The sequence below is a fragment of the Chenopodium quinoa genome, unplaced genomic scaffold (genome assembly GCF_001683475.1).
Source record: "Chenopodium quinoa cultivar QQ74 unplaced genomic scaffold, ASM168347v1, whole genome shotgun sequence".
Lineage (NCBI taxonomy): Eukaryota > Viridiplantae > Streptophyta > Magnoliopsida > Caryophyllales > Amaranthaceae > Chenopodium > Chenopodium quinoa.
In genome coordinates, this window is record NW_018743212.1 from 1,116,215 (window position 1) to 1,135,624 (window position 19,410).

The 19,410-nt window shown below is 35.4% G+C and overlaps 1 protein-coding gene and 1 long non-coding RNA gene across 2 annotated transcripts; one reads left to right on the top strand and one right to left on the bottom strand.

The window, feature by feature from the left end:
* Positions 1-325: 325 nt before the first annotated feature.
* On the top strand, positions 326-7,711 carry LOC110734279 (pentatricopeptide repeat-containing protein At1g13040, mitochondrial-like). Its single transcript, XM_021914359.1, has 4 exons — positions 326-1,190; positions 1,775-3,739; positions 3,851-3,951; positions 7,025-7,711. The coding sequence occupies exon 2, from the start codon at positions 1,931-1,933 to the stop codon at positions 3,482-3,484; it is 1,554 nt and encodes a 517-aa protein (XP_021770051.1). The 5' UTR covers positions 326-1,190; positions 1,775-1,930; the 3' UTR covers positions 3,485-3,739; positions 3,851-3,951; positions 7,025-7,711.
* Positions 7,712-14,141: 6,430 nt separating this feature from the next.
* LOC110734119 lies at positions 14,142-14,567 on the bottom strand. Its single transcript, XR_002513765.1, has 2 exons — positions 14,503-14,567; positions 14,142-14,344 (listed from the first exon to the last, which is right to left on the bottom strand). It is a non-coding gene; the product is annotated as an uncharacterized LOC110734119 (long non-coding RNA).
* Positions 14,568-19,410: the final 4,843 nt, after the last annotated feature.

The following is a 19,410-nucleotide window of genomic DNA, read 5'->3' on the forward strand; positions in this document are numbered from 1 at the left end:
CATACTAGTTTATCTAATAATGCAGACTGTGATTTTTGTTGTTTTATTTAATTACAAAAATGTCACTATATAAATGATAAATTGGAGCTTCCTCTCCTATTATGGAATTACAGATTACTTCTTTCTTCTCTATTTGCGTCTATATTATACTCTTTGAGAAATACATCTAATTATTTACCTCACATATAAATTTGTTAATAAAATTAGGATCTTGCTAGAGAGCGCACCTTGAACGTTAGATAACTAATTAATATATAACTTAAAATACTTTATAGTGTTAATTTTGGAATGCATGCTTAAATCACACGTCGTTCGGTGTGGTTAATGTTTATTTCACTTATTTTCAATTTTAGTTCTCTAATCTAATGTCTCGAGATACTTGTTAGCTTTTGCCATAAAATTATACTTGAGAAAATAGTACTGAAGATTATGAAACTACATACCCATAATACTACAGTATAATTTCACCAATTTTTTTTATTTTATTTTTCTTATACATGAATGTGAAATTATAAATGGAATAAGCATCAAGAGGCCAGTGGAGTAATTCTTAAGGTTTATCAATCTTATTCATGTCATAATGGTGACAGGTCAATCAATTTGACTCTATCTTTTTGTTTAGTCATATTAACATCTATACATAAGATAGATTCAAGAAAAAATAGTTAGAAAAAAGATTAGTAGTAATTTTATTTAATAAGTTTAGATTGGTTAAAAAAGTTAAATAAGATAAATAGAATGCACCTTAAATCTCAGCTACTCGTAGAATTAACTTATGTGTAACCGATAACCTGAATTGACCCCTCTTTGGTATCCGCTTGTGTGCTTTTAGAGGGAAAAAAAAGAACAACCTAGAGCTACTAGGGTTTACTTAGACTTTATCAATAGAACTCAACACAACATTACTGAAGCCCGTTAGCCATCTGTGTTCAATCTAGCAGGAAAGCCCACTTACCAATTGAACTGAAAGTTGAACAAGAACCAGTTATAGCCTATAATGGAGTTCCTCGTTTCAGAACTTCACTCGCTGATTTGACATTTCTGCCGCCCATCAATCCACCCACCTGACCTCCCAATCTCCGCCGCTACTTTTGCTAGCGGCGCAACCTTCTTCTACTAACTTCCCCACCTTTTCTCTCCTCCTACATTGCTGGGGTTCGTTTACTTCCCAGATTAAAGCTTGGTTTAAGGTAATTTTCTCATAAAAATTCCAATTTCTTCAATGTTTGGCTTTAAACTTCTTAAAGATTGTTTCTTTTAGTCTGTTTGAGTATTGGGCATATGGGTTTTCAATGGTTTGTGATTGAATGGAACATATTATTGATTTTTTTTTTGTTGGGGGGGGGGGGGTGGGGGGTGTTGCTAATTAGTAATTATGTCAGAAATTTAAGATTGATATATACCCACTTGAAGAATTTGTTTTCTTCATTAGGATTCGAGGAAAAATTATTGATTGATAGTGGTTTAATCTGGATAGGTTTGGGTTTATTTGATTGATCTCAAGTAATTTATTTTAGTTTTTGAGGCTTTTTGTAATTTTGATCGTTTGAGTTTAGCTTTCTTATTGTGGATTGTGTGCTTTTAGCTCTTTTCTAGCTAGATAAGCTACTTATAGTAATATGGCATTTATTTTTGTAAATTGGGTGAAGATTATATAAGTAATGCAAGTATATTACATTGTTGAGCTTGAGACTTGAGTACTACTTTAGCTAAGATAATACTGTTATGATGCTTTTTATTTGGTGAAGTTTTGATGTTTGAAATTATTGAACAGGGGTGAATAGTGGATAGCTTGTTTGTTGAAATTGAAAGGAAAGAGAAAAGCTTAAGTAAAAGAAAGAGAAACAACTTTGGCTGAACTGTGTCGAGGCTTCAATCGACATGGTTTTGATCCCAGTGGGTAGTGTTATTGCGTTCCACATAGAGTTGAATGCATGATATGATTTGCAGTTTTGGCAAACACCGATCTGTCTATAGAGCTCTTATATCAAGATTTGTTAAAGCGGGGCTTATAAATCAAGCGATTGAAACTTTTGACGAGATGATTTCTTCAAACTGTCGAGTGTTTAGTATAGATTACAATCGATTTATTGGGGTTCTAATTAAACAATCCCGTCTTGACTTAGCCGAGCATTATTACCACACACTAATCCCACAAGGGTTTTCATTGATTTCTTTTACATATTCGAGATTTATATGTGCTTTGTGTGAGGTGAAGAATTATCAGCTCATTGAGTATCTGTTGGAGGATATGGAAAAGCTTGGATCTGTGCCGGACATATGGGCATACAATATATATTTACATTTGTTGTGCCAGGAAAATAAAATAGACTCGGCTTTAAGCTTATTACGGGATATGATGCAGAAGGGCAGACAACCTGATGCTGTAACTTTTACTATACTTATTAGTGGATTGTGTAAAGTAGGGCAATTTGACAATGCTGTTGAGATTTGGCATACTATGATAAAGATTGGATTGAATCCAGATGACAAAGCTTGTAGAACTTTGGTTCTTGGTTTATGTGGTGGTGGTAAAGTTGATTTAGCTTACGAGCTTATAGTAGATATGATGAAATGCGGAGCACCTACAAGTATACTGGTTTATAATGCCCTTATCAGTGGGTTTTGTAAGGTTGACCAGATCAGTAAAGCACTCACTATCAAATCATACATGAAGAGGAATGGATGTGAGCCAGATCAGGTCACATATAATATACTGTTGGGTTATTGTTGTGATCAGCTTATGCTGACGGAGGCTGAGAAACTGATGGAAAAGATGGAAAAGAATGGACTTGAACCTGATATATACAGCTACAACCAATTTCTGAAGGGTCTTTGTAAAGCTAAGCGCCTGGACAAGGCGTATTTGTTGCTTGATGTCATGGAAGTGAAAGGATTATGTGATGTTGTCTCTTATAATACTATTATCGAGGGACTATGCAGTGGCCAACACACGAAAAGGGCTTACAAGCTATTTGAGGAAATGTTCCGGAAAGGTATCACCCCTGATACTATGACATTTACCATCCTCATAAAAACTTTTCTTAGGGAAGGAAGTTCCAACATTGCCAAGAGTCTTCTTGATCAAATGACAGGAATGGGAATTTTTCCTGATTGTGTTTTGTATACCATAATTATTAATCACCTTTGTAAGACGGGCAGAATTGATGCGGGTCAAAGTGTTTTCAATGACATGGTCGAGAATGGGACAACTCCAGATGTAGTTTCATACAATGCTCTTATAACTGGGCTGTGTAAAGTTTCTAGAATGAACGAGGCTATGAGTTTGTATCACAATATGCAAAAGGCAGGACCCTGTCCTGATGAGGTCACGTTTAAATTGTTAATTACAGGGCTGATACGGAAGAACAAGATTTCGGTGGCTTGTAGCTTGTGGGATCAGATGATGGAGAAGGGATTTACTCTGGATAGATCAATCTCTGAAAAACTAATTAATGCACTCCATTCAAAAGACAGTTCATAGTTAAGCAAGGCATTATTTGATCCTGTTGGTGAGGCGCTAACTAGTTGTGTCCTCAATTGATGGCTATGGATTCCATGAGTTCTGGGCCAGGAACACTTCAAAATCTGCTTATAATTAATTTTGGCACAGAGAGATGTTGCAGTTACTTGTATCTTGTTTGATTCAGCATCAGCAACTTGCAACCTTAGTATGAGATGTTTGTACGGGCTTTTGATTTGTCAGAGAACGTACATCAAACAAAATAAGACAGCAATGGTTAGACTCTTATCTCGTGTATAAATTGTTGTCAAAACTATAATAGATGGCCTTGGTTGATGTTTATTTGGGTGCTTTTGTTTTACAAGATTGCTTATATTGACATTTTAGGTTTCATTGGTTTTTGCACTGAGGTTCAAGTCAAATTTAGTAGCAAAGGGAACTATGCTTGAAGAGAGGGACAACCTACATCATTGCAGCCAGTAGCTATGGTAGGGTGTTGTTTTCCCCTGTGCTTATAAGCTTGTAAATTGGGATATATACAATATACATATACTCTTACTCAATTGAAAACTTTGACTTCCTTTATATTCAATGATATTGCTGGTTTGAAGATCAGTTTTTTTTGGGGATCTCAGTTGGTTATACCGTTGTCTTTGCAAATTGTAATTTGATTGAATTGTCTTTTGCCATTTGAAGGTGTTTGATGATCATATCACATTTTTTGACCCAGGTTATTCACAATTGTTACTTTCCAGCCAAGTGTACTGTCAATTTCAATGAGGAAAATTGTTAGTATAATTGTATACTGCTATTATTTGTCCTTTTCTCCTCTGACAATCATAAGTTTTGCATATTTTCTATTCCTTTGCTGAATCCATAAAACTGCCAACAAGTAGTTCAACAATTTAAGTTGCTTGTTATTTTCTGCTGACTGCAATAGATCATTAACATGTATAAGGTTAATGATGTTTAGTTATGTAAATGTGATGCATTTATTAACAAGTTATGACTATTACACGTAAATGTGGGGCCTAATTCGGGCAATGGTTTCTTCTTATTATGCAATTGCTTCCTGTTATTAGTTTAATAAGTCCATTCCTCTTGATTGTCAAAAAAAGCCTGAGTTCTTCCGCTGTGTCCCATTCCCCCCTCAACCCCTCCTCTAGACGTTCATAAGATCTCAACCTGTCTTTTCTTCTTTCTGTTTATGGAAATCTGAAGAGGTTAGCACCTCAAACATTTTTCTTGCACGTAGCTGTATTATTTTGCAGTCATTATCTTACATGAATTGCTTCTGATTTGGTTAAGTTAATTCTCCTGTCAATTTTGCAGAATTATAGAGTTTGTCTAATAGGTAGGAAGAAGTCTCACTGTTGCAGCAAATGCTAGATTTAATTAACAATTAGTTTTCAAATTGAATCAGATTAATTATATTCAAAATTCAATTGTATTTTTTAGCAGGGTTTTGTTCAATATCTATCTTTCTTTGGTACAGTTTTAGAAAATTGAGAACCTTTTTTACTTTCTTTCTTTTTTTACCCTCAATTCTGCTAAGAAAATAATAGAGTTTTCTGTACAACTTCTGGCTCTGAAGTTGATGAATTATTTGTCCTTGATGATAAACTTAACTGAAATTCATTTGGGAAACATTTCTTTCATTGAAAAAGGGTCGTCTTAGGAAATGACTTATAAAGTTATAATATGTGGATTCCGCTGCTGCAAATTGAGAGAGAAACTTTTCTGGTCTTGCGGTGCATTCACTCCCTTTACAAGAATGAGATGAAGCCTTTTCTTGACTTGAGACCCTGTATACATAGCGGAGTAGGACCTATTAAACCTTTTTTTTTTTGGACGGTGTATGAATGGTTGCCAATTTGCTGACTATCTAAGCAGCCAGGGGACATGTGGTGTGTTAGGTGGAAAGTGAAAGAGTCATCTTTGAAGTGAACTGAATCTGGAGTATTTCTTAAAGGTTAGTGAGGCAACTATGGCTAGAGTATTTGTGTCCAGTGCCTTATTGTGTTTTGGCTGCAGGTAGGTCGGGCCATCTGCCAAAGTTATAGGTTGTATTTGGATGATTAGATTCTATTTGGATAGTCAGTTGAGCAAAGTATATTGTGAAGGTCAGCTCTTTATTTATTTTAGGATGTCTGTTCCATAATAAGGTATGGATTTGATCTCTGGCAGCTAGATGAAGTGAAATGTATGTTAGTACTTGTTAATTTGTCACTTTGCTGAGCAACTATAAATTGTTGTATCTTCTCACTATAAAAAACATTGAGCACTGTGAGCAGATTAATATTAGTAACTGTCAGCAACCATAAATAAATGACCCTAAAACCAGGTCTCAAAAAAAATGTTGCTACCACAGTTTTCGATTGCCATTTTATTTTTTGGTACTGAAAAGACAGTTGCTAAATGTGAAAGTGGCTTTAAAGACCGGAGAAGGTTACCGGAACCAGAAATTTGCGACTTTTATACATGTTATTGCAACTACTGATTGGTCACTAATTTGTGAGTGCCAAACAGGAAACCCTAGGTTGATTTTTCTTGTATTTTTCAAATTTGATGTGTAATATCTACTTGGATTCACAGCTGAATTTTGATGTGCTATAGGACTATGCTAGAAGTCCTAGAACATAAATCATTTTTTTTTTCCAGTTGCTAGTGAAAAACTCATTATTTGACTATTAATTCTTAGAAGTGTATGTCATCTCTCATCTAGAAAAAAGTGAGAGTGACTCTCATTATTTGACTATTAGTTGCAAGAAGTGTATGTCATCTCTCATCAGCTAGTATGCAACTTCACATTCAGTAGTGTCTCAATTCCCATCCCAAGCATTGCGTCTGCTATCTTATACTACTCTTTCTTGTAGATTCTGCTATGTGCTTAGTCAACACGGACAGGAGTGAGTAAATTTTACACTTTACCTGTTCCAAGTCCAATAATCTAAAAAACTTTGTTTGGATAGAAGGAAATGAAAGGAAAAGAAAGGAAGAGAAAGGGTGGGGGACAAACTCTCTTGTTTGGGTAAAGGATTGGGGGAAGGAAGGGAAAGGAGAGGGAGGGATCCATTTTCCCTCTCTCTTTAATAAGCATAATCTCTCCAAAATTGGAGAGATTTGGAGGGAAAATGGAGCTCACCTCCCCCTCCCTTTCTTCTCTCTTCCCTTCCTCTTCTATCCCTCCCCTTCCTTTCCTTCCTTGTTTCCTATCCAAACAAGGCGAAAGTGTTCTAAGGCCTTGCATTGTTTGTATATCTGAGCTTTTGTTGGATGCTGAACCTTATTTCTTCTAATGTGGCGAATATCAATTAGTATGTTATACTTTATTTTTCCGTATTTTCTTCTCTAAACTTTGGATATTGTCTAATGTGGTATTGCTTGTGCATACTTAAGAAAATTTTCAAAAGTAGCATAGTCGATTGTGTCACTCTAGATCCACATAAGGCCACACTGTATGAATGTGTTTGCTGTGAAAGTAGTGATAGAATTTTGGATATGATCATTTAATCATTGTGCTAATACAACCATTTAACCCCTTAACTTTATTTGTATCAGAATGCTGGATTAGGAATGCACCCTGACGAAGTGTATTTGGAGGTAGTTGGTGACCAGGAGGACCTGGTGTGACTGTCTGGGGACTGCTGCCAATATGCTCTATAAGCCGTCTAGCACCAATTCATCCAAGTCCAGCAGCTCATTTAACTCAAAGAAGGCGGTAGGATTCTAGAGGATAGCCAAAGAGTAGTGGTGGAAAGCCGTAGAATGGCTACAGGCCTACGGTTACACACACATAAGTGAAGAGGGAAATGTACGGATGGATGAAGGAGGGAGATGAGTATTTGGGATGCAATGTTGTTGGAGTTTTGGTAGTCATTCAGTGGTGCTTGTGGTACTTCTTTCTTCTCAAGTCAGTTTCATGATCTACACCAGCCATTGGCTGGAGCCTGTAGGTGCCGCCCACGTTCTGTTCTTATCTTTATATTTCAGTGCTAAGATATTTAAAATCTTGCTGTGAGAATCGGCATTGTCAATAACTGTACAGCTTTGTGTCTTGTAGAGTTGTAATGGTATTTAAAATTGGTATGTTAGAAAAAGTGAAGAGTCGAAATAACATAGACCACATTATTCTTTTATTCAGTGTTTTTTAATTATAACTTTTGCTGACGGCCTTTTCTGGTCAATAAATTTTTGAGAAAATTAGTTCTCAGATTAAGTTACGATAAAGTGAAATGGTATCCAAAAATTTTGTAGTGTCTTTTCTAACAATTTCTCTCTGGTTTTATGTTGATGTTCTCGTTTTTATGACTGTAGTGATGCGTAATAAGTTGGGTTATTCATAGTTGTTAATTTTAGAAATTTGCCTACAAGTTTTTATTTCTCACTTGGGAAGGTTTTTCTTGTTTTAGGCTTACGATATATCTTTGTTAATTGTCATGAGTTTTATCTTTTAGGTTGTTACCTTAAGATAGAGTTCTTTTTAAGAGTTTTTACTAGGATAGAATTATAATTAAGCTAGGATATCTTTTTAGATTTTATTAGCTTATTTATAATCAATGTTAATATTCAGTTTATTCATTGGAGATTAATAAAATTTTGATTTATTGAGAATGGTGAGAAGACGAGCAATTAACCCGAGAAAGCAAATCCTAGTTGAATATTAATCCGAGAAAGATTAATAATCTTCATATCTACGATACAAAAAAATTCTCTCAATGGAAAACCGAGAAAACAACCATGGTGAACCCCTGGAAGAAAGAGATCAAATTGATTGTTCAAATAAGAAACCAAAAAGAAAAATACTACGTAACACATTCGATTTTCAATAATGATGATAGTACTGATGAAGTTATGACTGATGTAGCCATGGTGGGATCTGGTAACCCAAGGAGGCTGAGATAGGAAGAAATTTGAATCAAAGCCCTTAGATTCAAGACAATGGTTTTTCATTCAGAGACATGCTAAAGGGAAACTCTTCTCGAGCAAATGGTGACTATAGCCTGAGCCTTCTGGATGACGATGAAGATGAAGACGTCTCTGACGATGAAGACATTTCAGAAGACATCTTAAGTGATGAAAGATGCCCAGTTATCCGTCTGTCAAAGGAGGAGAACAAAAAACTACGCAGGCCGTGGAAAACATCCCTGATCATCAAGATGTTTAGTGGCACATTAGGGTACATGAGACTTATGCGTAGATTGAAGAAAAAATGGAACATCACAGGGGAACTTGCGCTTACTGATATAGGGTGCAATTACTACATAGCAAAGTTCTCGAATCCAGCTGATTATAACTATGTACTCACACAAGGACCTTGGCTTCTTGATGACAATTACTTGACAATTAGGAAGTGGGTACCAAATTTTGTACCTGATGAAGCACCAATTAAAGTTCTCACAGCTTGGGTTCGGATTCCAAATCTCCCTGTAGAATATTTCGATATCAATTTTCTGAATAAAATTGGGTTGAAGATTGGCAAAGTTCTAAGGGTGGATAAAACTAGTGCTCATGAGCGTGATCAATTAACCAGGCTAAGTGTAGAAATTGATCTATCCAAACCACTATTGTCAAAATTTTGGCTAAAAGGGCGTATTTGGAGAGTTCAATATGAAGGTATAAGGATGGTTTGTTTTAAATGTGGAAAATTAGGCCATGTTAAAGATGAATGCACCTTAGGTCACATGGAGGGGGAACATAATGCAATGACTATCCATCATAACCCCCTGCATACAGGGGCGGACCCACCTTTAGTCATAGTGGGTCCGGTGACACAGTATTTTTTTTAAAAATAAAATATCAAAGAGACCCCTTATTATAGATAGGGTGCCGACACTGAGACTCTTTTACTTGATGAAATTCACCAGAAGGCTTTCTGCGTTCAGTCAATCTACGCAGAGTGAATCGGTCCCCTTTGAAAGAAAAAGGTAGCACCGAAGAAAGGAAAGAGCGAGATGGGCCTTCAACCAACCAACCTACTTTCGTTTTTTTCTTGCGCACTTGACCTCGGAAAAGGAGACTTCCAGATTTTGAATGTCGTTCAGAAGCTGTTGTATCCGCCACAGTGACTGCAACAAGAGGAAAGCCACCTTAATCAGTCAAGCAAGTAATTTGAATAGGGATTATGAACAGGCCCTTACCTTGGCCCTCTTTGATGCTGCTAGTGGTAACAACAAACAATATCAAAGAGACCGCTTATTAAGATAGGAGATCTCTTTGATGTTGCTATTGCTACAAAAGACTTGGTGTGTTTTTTTTATATATTAAAGAGACCTGTTATTTATATAAGAGGTCTCTTTGATGCTGCTATTGCATTTCACAATTTTTTTGCGTTACTTTCTTTTTCATTAAAGAGACCAGTTATATTTAATAACTGGTCTTTTAAGTTATCTCACTTTTTTTTGTATAATTTTTTAATAATTTTTTTCCCTTTTTATATCTTATATTTGTACAACCAATTTTAATATTTCCCCATAAAGCTTATCAATTAACTAAAAAATCATAAAGTTAATTCAATGTAATAATTTTATTGTACCATTGGTTTATAACATGTTATTTGTAGTATTTTCGACTTCTAAAATTGAATTCTTAAGTATTGTATTGGTTGTGATATGAATTTTTGTGTCCTATTTTTGGATTGAAATCAATTTGGTATATGTATATATACATATATATGTATGTATATATACATATATATATATTTTATATATATAAGTTTTGGATTGAAATTAATTATGAATAAGACATAGGAAAAAAAAATTGTACTTTCACAAATGATCAATAATTGATGGTGACACACTATCTCGGAAATCCTGGATCCGCCACTGCCTGCATAATCAAGTTGCCAAGCCGGAGGAGAATGAAGACTTTAGATCGTGGATGTTAGTGAAAAAAACCAACCAGAAAAAGGAATCCAAGACCGGACAAAGCTGGAGCAGAGGTGGAGAAAGAAGGTTCTGGTGGTGCTAAGGTGGCTGATGGGCCCAACAAGGTGGGAGCTAATTTAGGAGAGAATAACAATAATTATTCGAAAGGAGATAAACAAGGGAGTGGTTCTAGATTTGTTATCTTTGACTCGCAAACTAAGGAAAAAGGATAGATTTTTTAGGATAAAAATTAGGAAACAAAGGATATTTTTGAATTTTCGAAGGATAAAGATGGAAGCAATATTAGCACAATCAATTTAGGAGATTCTTCACAGCAATTTAAGTTACAAGAAGATATAGTAACCACTTTTAAGGTAAATAATATATCTTCTGGTCAACAATATTCCAAATCAAAAAAAAATAAAAAAATCCTATGAAATCCTACCAAGAAAAAAGAAAAGTGGGATCCCAATCTATCTCTACTCCCTTAAAAGATAGCACAAATAATTGGGAGAATATTTTTTCCAAAAATACTGCTCCACCTAAGCAAGGAAAAGAAAATTTACAATTCTCCTTTGAAGCCAGTAAAGAAGCTAGTACGCAGGCCATGAACAAGCATTCACAAGCAACCAGTGAGAAATGAATCGAGTGCACCCATGTCTCAAACACCATGTGAGGCTAGCTTATGTCTCGTCTTTACCATCTGTACCAGTTTCTATGGAAGACAGCATACCAAAACTATATTTTATTATTTATTTAATCATGTCCGAAAATTCCTAATTATTGACTAAGATTTTCGGATTTTCCTAGTGTGGAAAATCTGGTTTTCTAGGTTAATTTATTTAGTGAATAATTGGTATCTTTTTAATTAATTATTTTTTACAATAAATATTATTTATACGATTATTTTTAATTAAATCTAGCAAAATAACTTCCTAAAATATACTAATAGGATCCGAAAATTTGAGCTATGGAAGCTCAATATTTTTTGGGTGATTTATTTTGGAAAATTGTATTTTTAATTATCTCCTTAAAATCTCTTATTTTCCTTAATTTTATTTCTCCATCTCCTAAATATTTGATCATCTTATTTTCCTACCTTATATCTTCCTTGATTATCCCCCAAGTAATCTCTTTTGCCATATTATTTTTCATGACAACACACTATCCTTAATTCTATTATTCTTAATCACCTTAATATCAAAACTTTCCATATTTCTTCCATTCTCTTCTCCAAGTAATTCCTTAATTCTTTTTTCCATAACTCTTCCTACAATCTCTACCATAATTCTTGCATGAGCTAGCCTATTAATACCCCCTCATGTCTCTCATATTCTTCACACCAAAAACTCAATTCTCTTCTTCTCTTTTACTCTTCTTTTCCCTCAACCTTTTCCTACTTTTCTTCTCCTCTTTTCTAAAAGAAAATCTGCCCGTATATATTTGGATCCAATTTTCGGGCACTTCTAGCCACTTTTGGGGTTTTGCTATTTCAAGAAAAATTGTTCCTCTCAAAAAATCCTTGAGGTTAGGCTCAAGAATCACCCAATTCGGAGTTATGACCTCTGCAAGTTCTGCCTATTCTTTCTAACGCAAATTCAATTTTCTTTAATCCCATTCCTTTATTTTCTTCACGGTTAGTTTTCTAAAATATAAATACCTAATTCAAAGTTATAATTTTATATTAAAGTATTATTTTTAAAAGAGTTTTATAGTCCATGCACATTAGATTTGGGTTTATGTCTATTGATGTTGTGATAACCTTATGGTTATGTTAATTGCAAGGTGTATTCGTGATTGAACTTTGAAAGGGCTAAGTGTTGATTGATATATATTCGGAATCAAGGTACGTTTAGGTGGCTAGATACCTTCGAAAGTGATTGGTTTGAATAGCATGTTTTATATGATTTTATTGGTGATTGAATTAAATTGATTTGAATCATGATTTATGAAATAAAGTATGTTTGGAGGTATTGATTTTAATAAATGTATTTTTAAAGGATTGATTTTAATATCATATTTGTTTTAATAAATGTATTTTTAAAGGATTGATTTTAATATCATGTTTTGAATGGTTTGAACTTATTTATTATGTTTAAAGGTTTTAAAGTATGTTAGATGGTTTTAAAGAGTTTTTAAAAAGGTTTTTCAAAGGAAGAGTTATTGATTTTGAAAAAATATTTATATGAGATTTAATTCTCAAGTATTTATTAAAAGGTTGATTTTGAAAGCATGTTGAATTAAATAAAAAGGATTTTTGAGTTGACCTATTATAAAGGTTGATTTTATTCAAAGAGGAATTTTATTGAATTATTATTATTAAAGCTTTACAAGCATGTTACTAATCCCACTATACGGATTTAGTTGATAAGACTTTGGACTTTGTATGACCGAGTCTTTCCTCAAGAATAGCCTTGAAATAGTAGGTGACAAACTTGGGGGGTGTGCACACTTGGGTGAGGAATTGGTTTTCAAAAGAGGAATTTGGTTTTTAAAAAGAGGAATTGGTTTTATTGAATTATTGGGTTATTGGAATTGGTTTGATAAATCGTTTCATCGAATTATTGAATTATTGAGAATTGGTTTGAAACATGAGTTTTGGAATTCATTGGATTAATTATTGGAATTGTTTTTAAAAGCATGTTTGCAAATAAATTGAATTTACTTATCTTGCACTTATCGTACTTAGCATATTTTTCTAACCCGTATTTCCTATTTGTTTTGGTTCACCCTATTTACCGTAATGGTAAGCAGTGTTGACTATTTTCAGGTGGAGTCATGAATGAGCATATGTGAGTCCCGGGATTTGCTTCACCTAATTTAGGAATGTTGGTCTTTGTTTATTTATGAGTACTCATGACAATGGTTTCTATTTATAGCTATTATTAATAAAGAAAGAGTTTGAGTTTCCGCTGCAAAGTATTGGTTTGGTTAGTAGTTTTGGTAGACTTGCGTAATCACGCGGCGGTAATACGCCTAAGTCTATCTTTATGGTATAAATACGTATTATACTAGTATTTCCGTAGAGGGAGATTTGGGGTGTTACGAAAACTTGTGGCTAAGGTTGACCGAGGTCTCATTAAATTAGAAGCAAAATTAAGACGAGCTCTGGATGAAATTTTAGAACGTGAAGAAATTTTGTTGTACCTGAAATCTCGTATTGAATGGCTTCGACATGGGGATAGGAACACGACATTTTTCCACCTTAGCACGATCGTAAGAAGGTGGAAAAATAAAATTGAAGCTCTCAAAAGGGATGAGGATCACTGGATGCATGATAAATTGGAGATTCGAAATCATATAGTGGAGTATTTCTCAAAGCTCTTTGAAGAAATAGGGGAACCAGTGAGTTTTGATTTTCCAGAAGATATTTTTCCCAAGCTCCCTATGCAAGAGTGGTGTGCTTTGGTTCGACCTTACTCAAAACATGAAGTTGAATGTATAGTAAAAGAGATAGGGGCTTTAAAAGCCCCATGCCCCGATGGATTTCAAGCATTATTTCACTACCACAAAAATAGGAATACAGAACGCCTAAAACAAGCAATATAGAACGCCTTAGAGGCGTTCTTCTTGGGGGGGTGCCTTATAAAGTCTACTGATAGGCGCTTCATATTCTAGGTACAAAGTAAATAAAAAACAAGGAAAAGAGAGCTGTCATCTTAGGATAGGCGTTCTATAGTGATATAAAAAAAGAACGCCTACATTGATAGGCGCTCTCTTTTCCTCATATTTATTTTAAAAAAAATTATTATTATTGATATCAATAAAATAATAATAAATAATAATAAATAATAAATAAATCACAATAACAATAACTTTAAAATACATGTATTTCAATTACAATAATACGAAGTAACTGAATTCATAAAGAAAAAAATTACATTACAACATTTACAAGTTCTCTAATACAACTAATAATCAATTGTGAATGTGCTAACAACTGAGGATTTAGAGAAGAAAATCAATGCAAATTGTGTCAAGCTTGCGGTTGTCCAACAAATTTCCACTTTAATATCTGAAAAACATGTAAAACAACAAATGATAAGAATAACAAATTGAGATCTAAAATAATAATTGAGAAAACAAAATTTCAAAATTAAAATAAGAAATCTGAATTAGAATAATATCAAAAACTTGGATCGAAATTAGAGATAAAAATCATCATATGAATACCACCAAAAACACGAATTGATGAATGACGAAAGCTAGCTTGAGAGGAAAGAGAAGGAACGCCAGTAAGGGTCTGAGGGAAGTCGATTATGTTATGTAGTGTTCGATCCGGTATGAGGGAGATGCGGTGCAGCAATGGCGAGTAAGGGTCTGAGGGAAGTCGATTATGTTATGTAGTGTTCGATCTGGGTAGTGGCTAGAGGTGGGCATGGGCCGTGGCGGCCCGCGGGCGGCACAGGCCCAACACGAGATTGGCCCGGCACGGCACAGTGAGCGAGGTGTGGGCCGTGCCGTGAACAAGATTTTTGAAATCTGGCACGAACCCGCGGACGGCAGGTTGTTTGGCCCACCAGCATGGCACGCCAGGCACGGCCATAAAATAACGTAAATAATAATAAAGAACTATAATAATAATAATAATAATAATAAAAAGAACAATAATAATATAATAATATAAAAAACATAAACATAATTTATAAAATTATTTAAATAGTATATCCATTATAAAAGTTGTTAAAAAAAATTAAAAAATTATGGCTGCCCGGTGCCTAACACGGCACGCCACGCCAGGCACGTGGGTCGTGTCGTGGGCTAGGGTGTGCTAAATGGTGGCTCGGCACGGCACGACACGCCAAGATGCAGGCACGGCACGGTACGAGCCACCATCAGGCACGGCGAAGCACGGCCCGCGGCGGCCTAGCACGGCACGTTGCCCACCTCTAGTGGTGGCCAATGTCGTGGGATGGAGCACGAAGTAGCAAGACGGGGTACAACAGCTTGTTGGCCGCTGGTGGCCGTTACGAGAAGTGGGGCTGTAGTGGGTGAGCATTGGTGGGTACTGGGTACAACAGCTTGTTGTTGCCGATCTATGATGATGGTGGTGGTGATTAATTTTGATGGTGGTTGAGGGAGTAAGAGTAGTTATGGGATTGAGGTAAGGAGTTTTAGATCTTAGAAAAGGGAATGAAGAGTGAGAAGGGAAGTGAAGGGGACGGCTGGAGAGGAATGAGAAAGAGTTAGGGTTAGGTTTTTGTTTTTGTTTTTTATATTTATTTTTAATTATGTTAAACACATATAGAACGGTTAATGGAGAGGGGCGTTCTATATTGTATAGTGTAAAATTTTGATATATATTAAATAGAACCGTTGACTAAGGGAGGCGTTCTATAATTTTCACATAAAAAACCACATAGGCGATCTATAGAATTCTAGAGATCGCCTATGTAACTTAACCATTGTGTATTATGTGTTGCTTATTCACATTTTGTGGTAATGTTTTACCAAAAAAATTGGGAAATAATTGAGGACACAGTTTATAAAACGATCATGCCAATTCTTGAAGGGAAAGGCTTGCCGGAGCATGTTAATGAGACCTTTATCACTCTTATACACAATGGTTCAAATGTTTACCAATTTACATGATTGAGGTGATTATGGAATGCATAACATCGGCTTTTCTTCAAGTCCTATGGAATGGTGAACCGTCTCAGTGTTTTAAACAAAGTCGTGGCATTCGACAAGGTGATCCACTTTCTCCATATTTATTTGTCTGTGTATGGAAAGATTTTACCAAACCATTGAACAAGCAATCATTCTTGGAAAGTGGAAACCGATCCGCGCAAGTCATGATGGACCTGCTCTTTTGAAGTTATTCTTTGCGGATGACAAAATATTATTTGCGAAGGCGAGTGTATAACAAGCGGAGGTGATTCACAATTGTTTGACTCGATTTTGTAAAGCGTCGGGGCAGAAGGCGAGTCTTGCGAAATCAAGGGTTTACTACTCTAAAAATGTTGATGAAACATCGCAGCAAGTGATAAGCGCGGCACTTCAAATGGAAGCTAGGCATGTATTTGGGTATGTTGACCCTTACAAGCAGAGTTACAAAGGAGACTTATAGCCACCTTTGTCTAAAAATTCGGATGGAAATCGAAATACCTCTCACTTGCTGGCAGAATGACCCTTGCAAAATCCACTCTTTCCGCCATGGCTATGTACTTAATGCAGACGGCCAAGATACCTCGAGGCATATGTGATTCGATTGATAGAAAAACGAAGCAATTTATTTGGGGAGGGAGTGAAGACCGAAGGAAGGTTCACCTCCTCTCATGGGAGCTGCTGCAAAAACCACCGAGTCAAGGGGGAGAGTGTTGGGATGCAATTTGGAAAGCTCCGGTTCAGCAAAGAATAAGGGCGTTTATTTGGCTTGCTTGTCATGACAGACTCCTAGGCAATCTAAATCGTTTCAAAAAGAAGATGACGGATGATCCTATATGCTACATCTGTGGTGCACATGAAGAAAGCACGATCCACATATTAAGAAAATGCCCTGCTGCGAGAGTTGTTTGGAGGAAAACCTTGCTGCCTTGGACTTTCCAACGTTTCTATCAAGAATGGATCACAAAGAATTTGAAGGATCCGGACCAAGATGATGAAGAGAGTTGGGTTACTTACTTTGGCATAAACTTATGGTGGGTTTGAAGATGTTTTCAATAGAAGAGATGAGATGCCGATTGATTTTATGGCTTTTCTTCAGGTCAGCTATGAAGAGAGTTAGATAATATAGCATGTGTTCAAGCTCTTCAAAAACAGGTGGTGTCACGGGGTGAAAATATTCACGACATTCATTAGTGTCAGAAGCGAGCTGCTTAATGATGCTCAATGGAAGGTCAAGGTGATTCATGTCTACCGTGAGGGAAATAGAGCAGCGGATTGGTTGGCCAACCGCAGATCGGAGTTATTCAACACTCTCAACTTGATTTTTATAATGTAGTTCCGATAGAGCTTAATCGTACTTTAGAGGAGGATTCTAAGGGCGTGGCTATACCACGTTTAGTCCCTCCGTAGGTAGTTTTAATGTTTTTTGTTTAGCTTTTTTTCTTTTGCCTTTGGTGTTCTTGCCTCCTTTGAATCAAAAAAATAAAATAAAAAAAATAATCTTCATATCTTCCGTTACTTACAAATCAAACACATAGCCACCAAAATTACAAATTTAAGGCCAAATATTCAATACTCACGCAAGAAACATAGAGCACTATCTTCGTTAACTAAATTATTCGTCTTTCTCGCTTAAAGAAACGCATCAATATGTAGAATGTTGTACATGACTACATATTACTCTATATGAAGCAGGATATTGATGTTTTTTCTCTTATGTCTTTTTCTCTTAAGTGTGAAAGCTATGCTGAGACTGATCGTTGGTTTAGTTATATATTGATCTCTTTGTTATTCACGTTAGTGTTATTCACGTTATAACTAATCAGACTATTTTTATTGGTTTGAGGCCTTCGAGCTGTATGATTCTTCCACCTTAGGCACACTAGTTTTCCTGTCATGTACTTGTACCTAGCAAAATTACAGCAATCTTGTACCAGTCTGCAATCAGCCATGCTGGCTTGCTGCAGTCGCTAGACAGCAGAACCACTGGTTGTTGACGCAGCTGTTGCAGTAGCCAGATGCATAGCAAGGTCTATCAGTATTGTTTGTAGACTGACAGCCATCATACCCGAGCCAAACAGGTTCAACTGCTGCACGATAATCGTGTCATGTAAACACAACAGCATCCTTGTTCTTGTTTCTGAGGGCCATTGATGGTCGAATCTGTCTAATATGATAGTCTTATTTCATACGCTATAATTTTAGTAAATAGCATCCTTGTTCTTGTTTTTTTTTTTGGTGTTGTACATGACTCGTATTGATAGTACGATGTCTACAAGAGGGGGTGAATTGTAGTATATAGAGGATAGTGAACTTTTTGCGGAATTGAACAATGTAAGAAAAGAGAGAATACACGATATAGGCTTTCGAATATTTTCACTATGTAAAGACTCTTTTACAAAGGTGAAACTTCTGCCTACACTCAAGTTCCTCTAGGAACTCAAGGATCCCAACTACGGTCCCTCTACCGCAGCTTAACTCTCTTATATGATTCGACTCTGAATCACTTACAACTCTGACTCACTCAAATCTCTTAGTTACAACTCTCTCAAACCCCAATCCCAAATTACAAAAGTAATTACAAGACTTTTCCTAATGCACTAGAGAAGATTATGACAGAAAGGAACTCATCACTCTTTTATATTGAACGTGAAAGCTCTTAGAAAACTTAAGCTCAATGAACTAAATGTTTCTCGTTGTTGTCTGTTGTACTTCAAATCAGAATCTGTTGCATGCTTTTTATAGAGAGATGAGAAGCTTCAACCATGTCCCCACTCCTCCCATGATCTCACGTGCACCTTAACTTTGGGAGTTAAAGTGAACGTTGAGGGAGTGAGGAATATGGTCTCCCTGACTTTTCTCTCAAGCATTCAATGGCTTCCTTAAAAATAGGTACAACTTTTACTTAGTCTAATAATCAGTTAAAGATATTTATTATTTAAAAAGATAAAATTTTAAATAATTATTTAATTTAAAAATAACAAACTTATCTTTTAATTAAACAATTATTTATCTTTTATTTATTTACAGAAAATATATCTCTTTAAATACTGATTTTATTTTATCCTTTAATTAAGGAATAAAAACTGATTTAAAGTCTTACGTTAAAAACATTTTCTGATTAAAACATTAAGTTCCTTACTGAACACTAAGCTCCTTACTGAGTTCCTTTCTGCACATAAAAACTCTAGTGCTTACAGTGAATACTAAGGATTGGAATTTGTCTTCTTCATCTTGAAAGCTTGCATACGAATATCCGAAACTTCCAATTTAGTTGCTCCTACTCCGGAACAGATATTGTTATCGCCTGAATCTTTTCATTCTACCAAAGATATCAAACACCATTAGTCAAAGCTTGTTTGTTTGTCAATCATCAAAATACCAAGAGGGTCAACACGTACTAACTTTCTATTACTTAATTTTTGTTCACTTTTGATTTTATAAGATTGTTATTTCACACCCGTGATTACTTAA

Bases quoted from the DNA above. Each gene is read 5' to 3' on its own strand.
- LOC110734279 (XM_021914359.1), top strand. From the start codon at position 1,931: ATGCATGATATGATTTGCAGTTTTGGCAAACACCGATCTGTCTATAGA.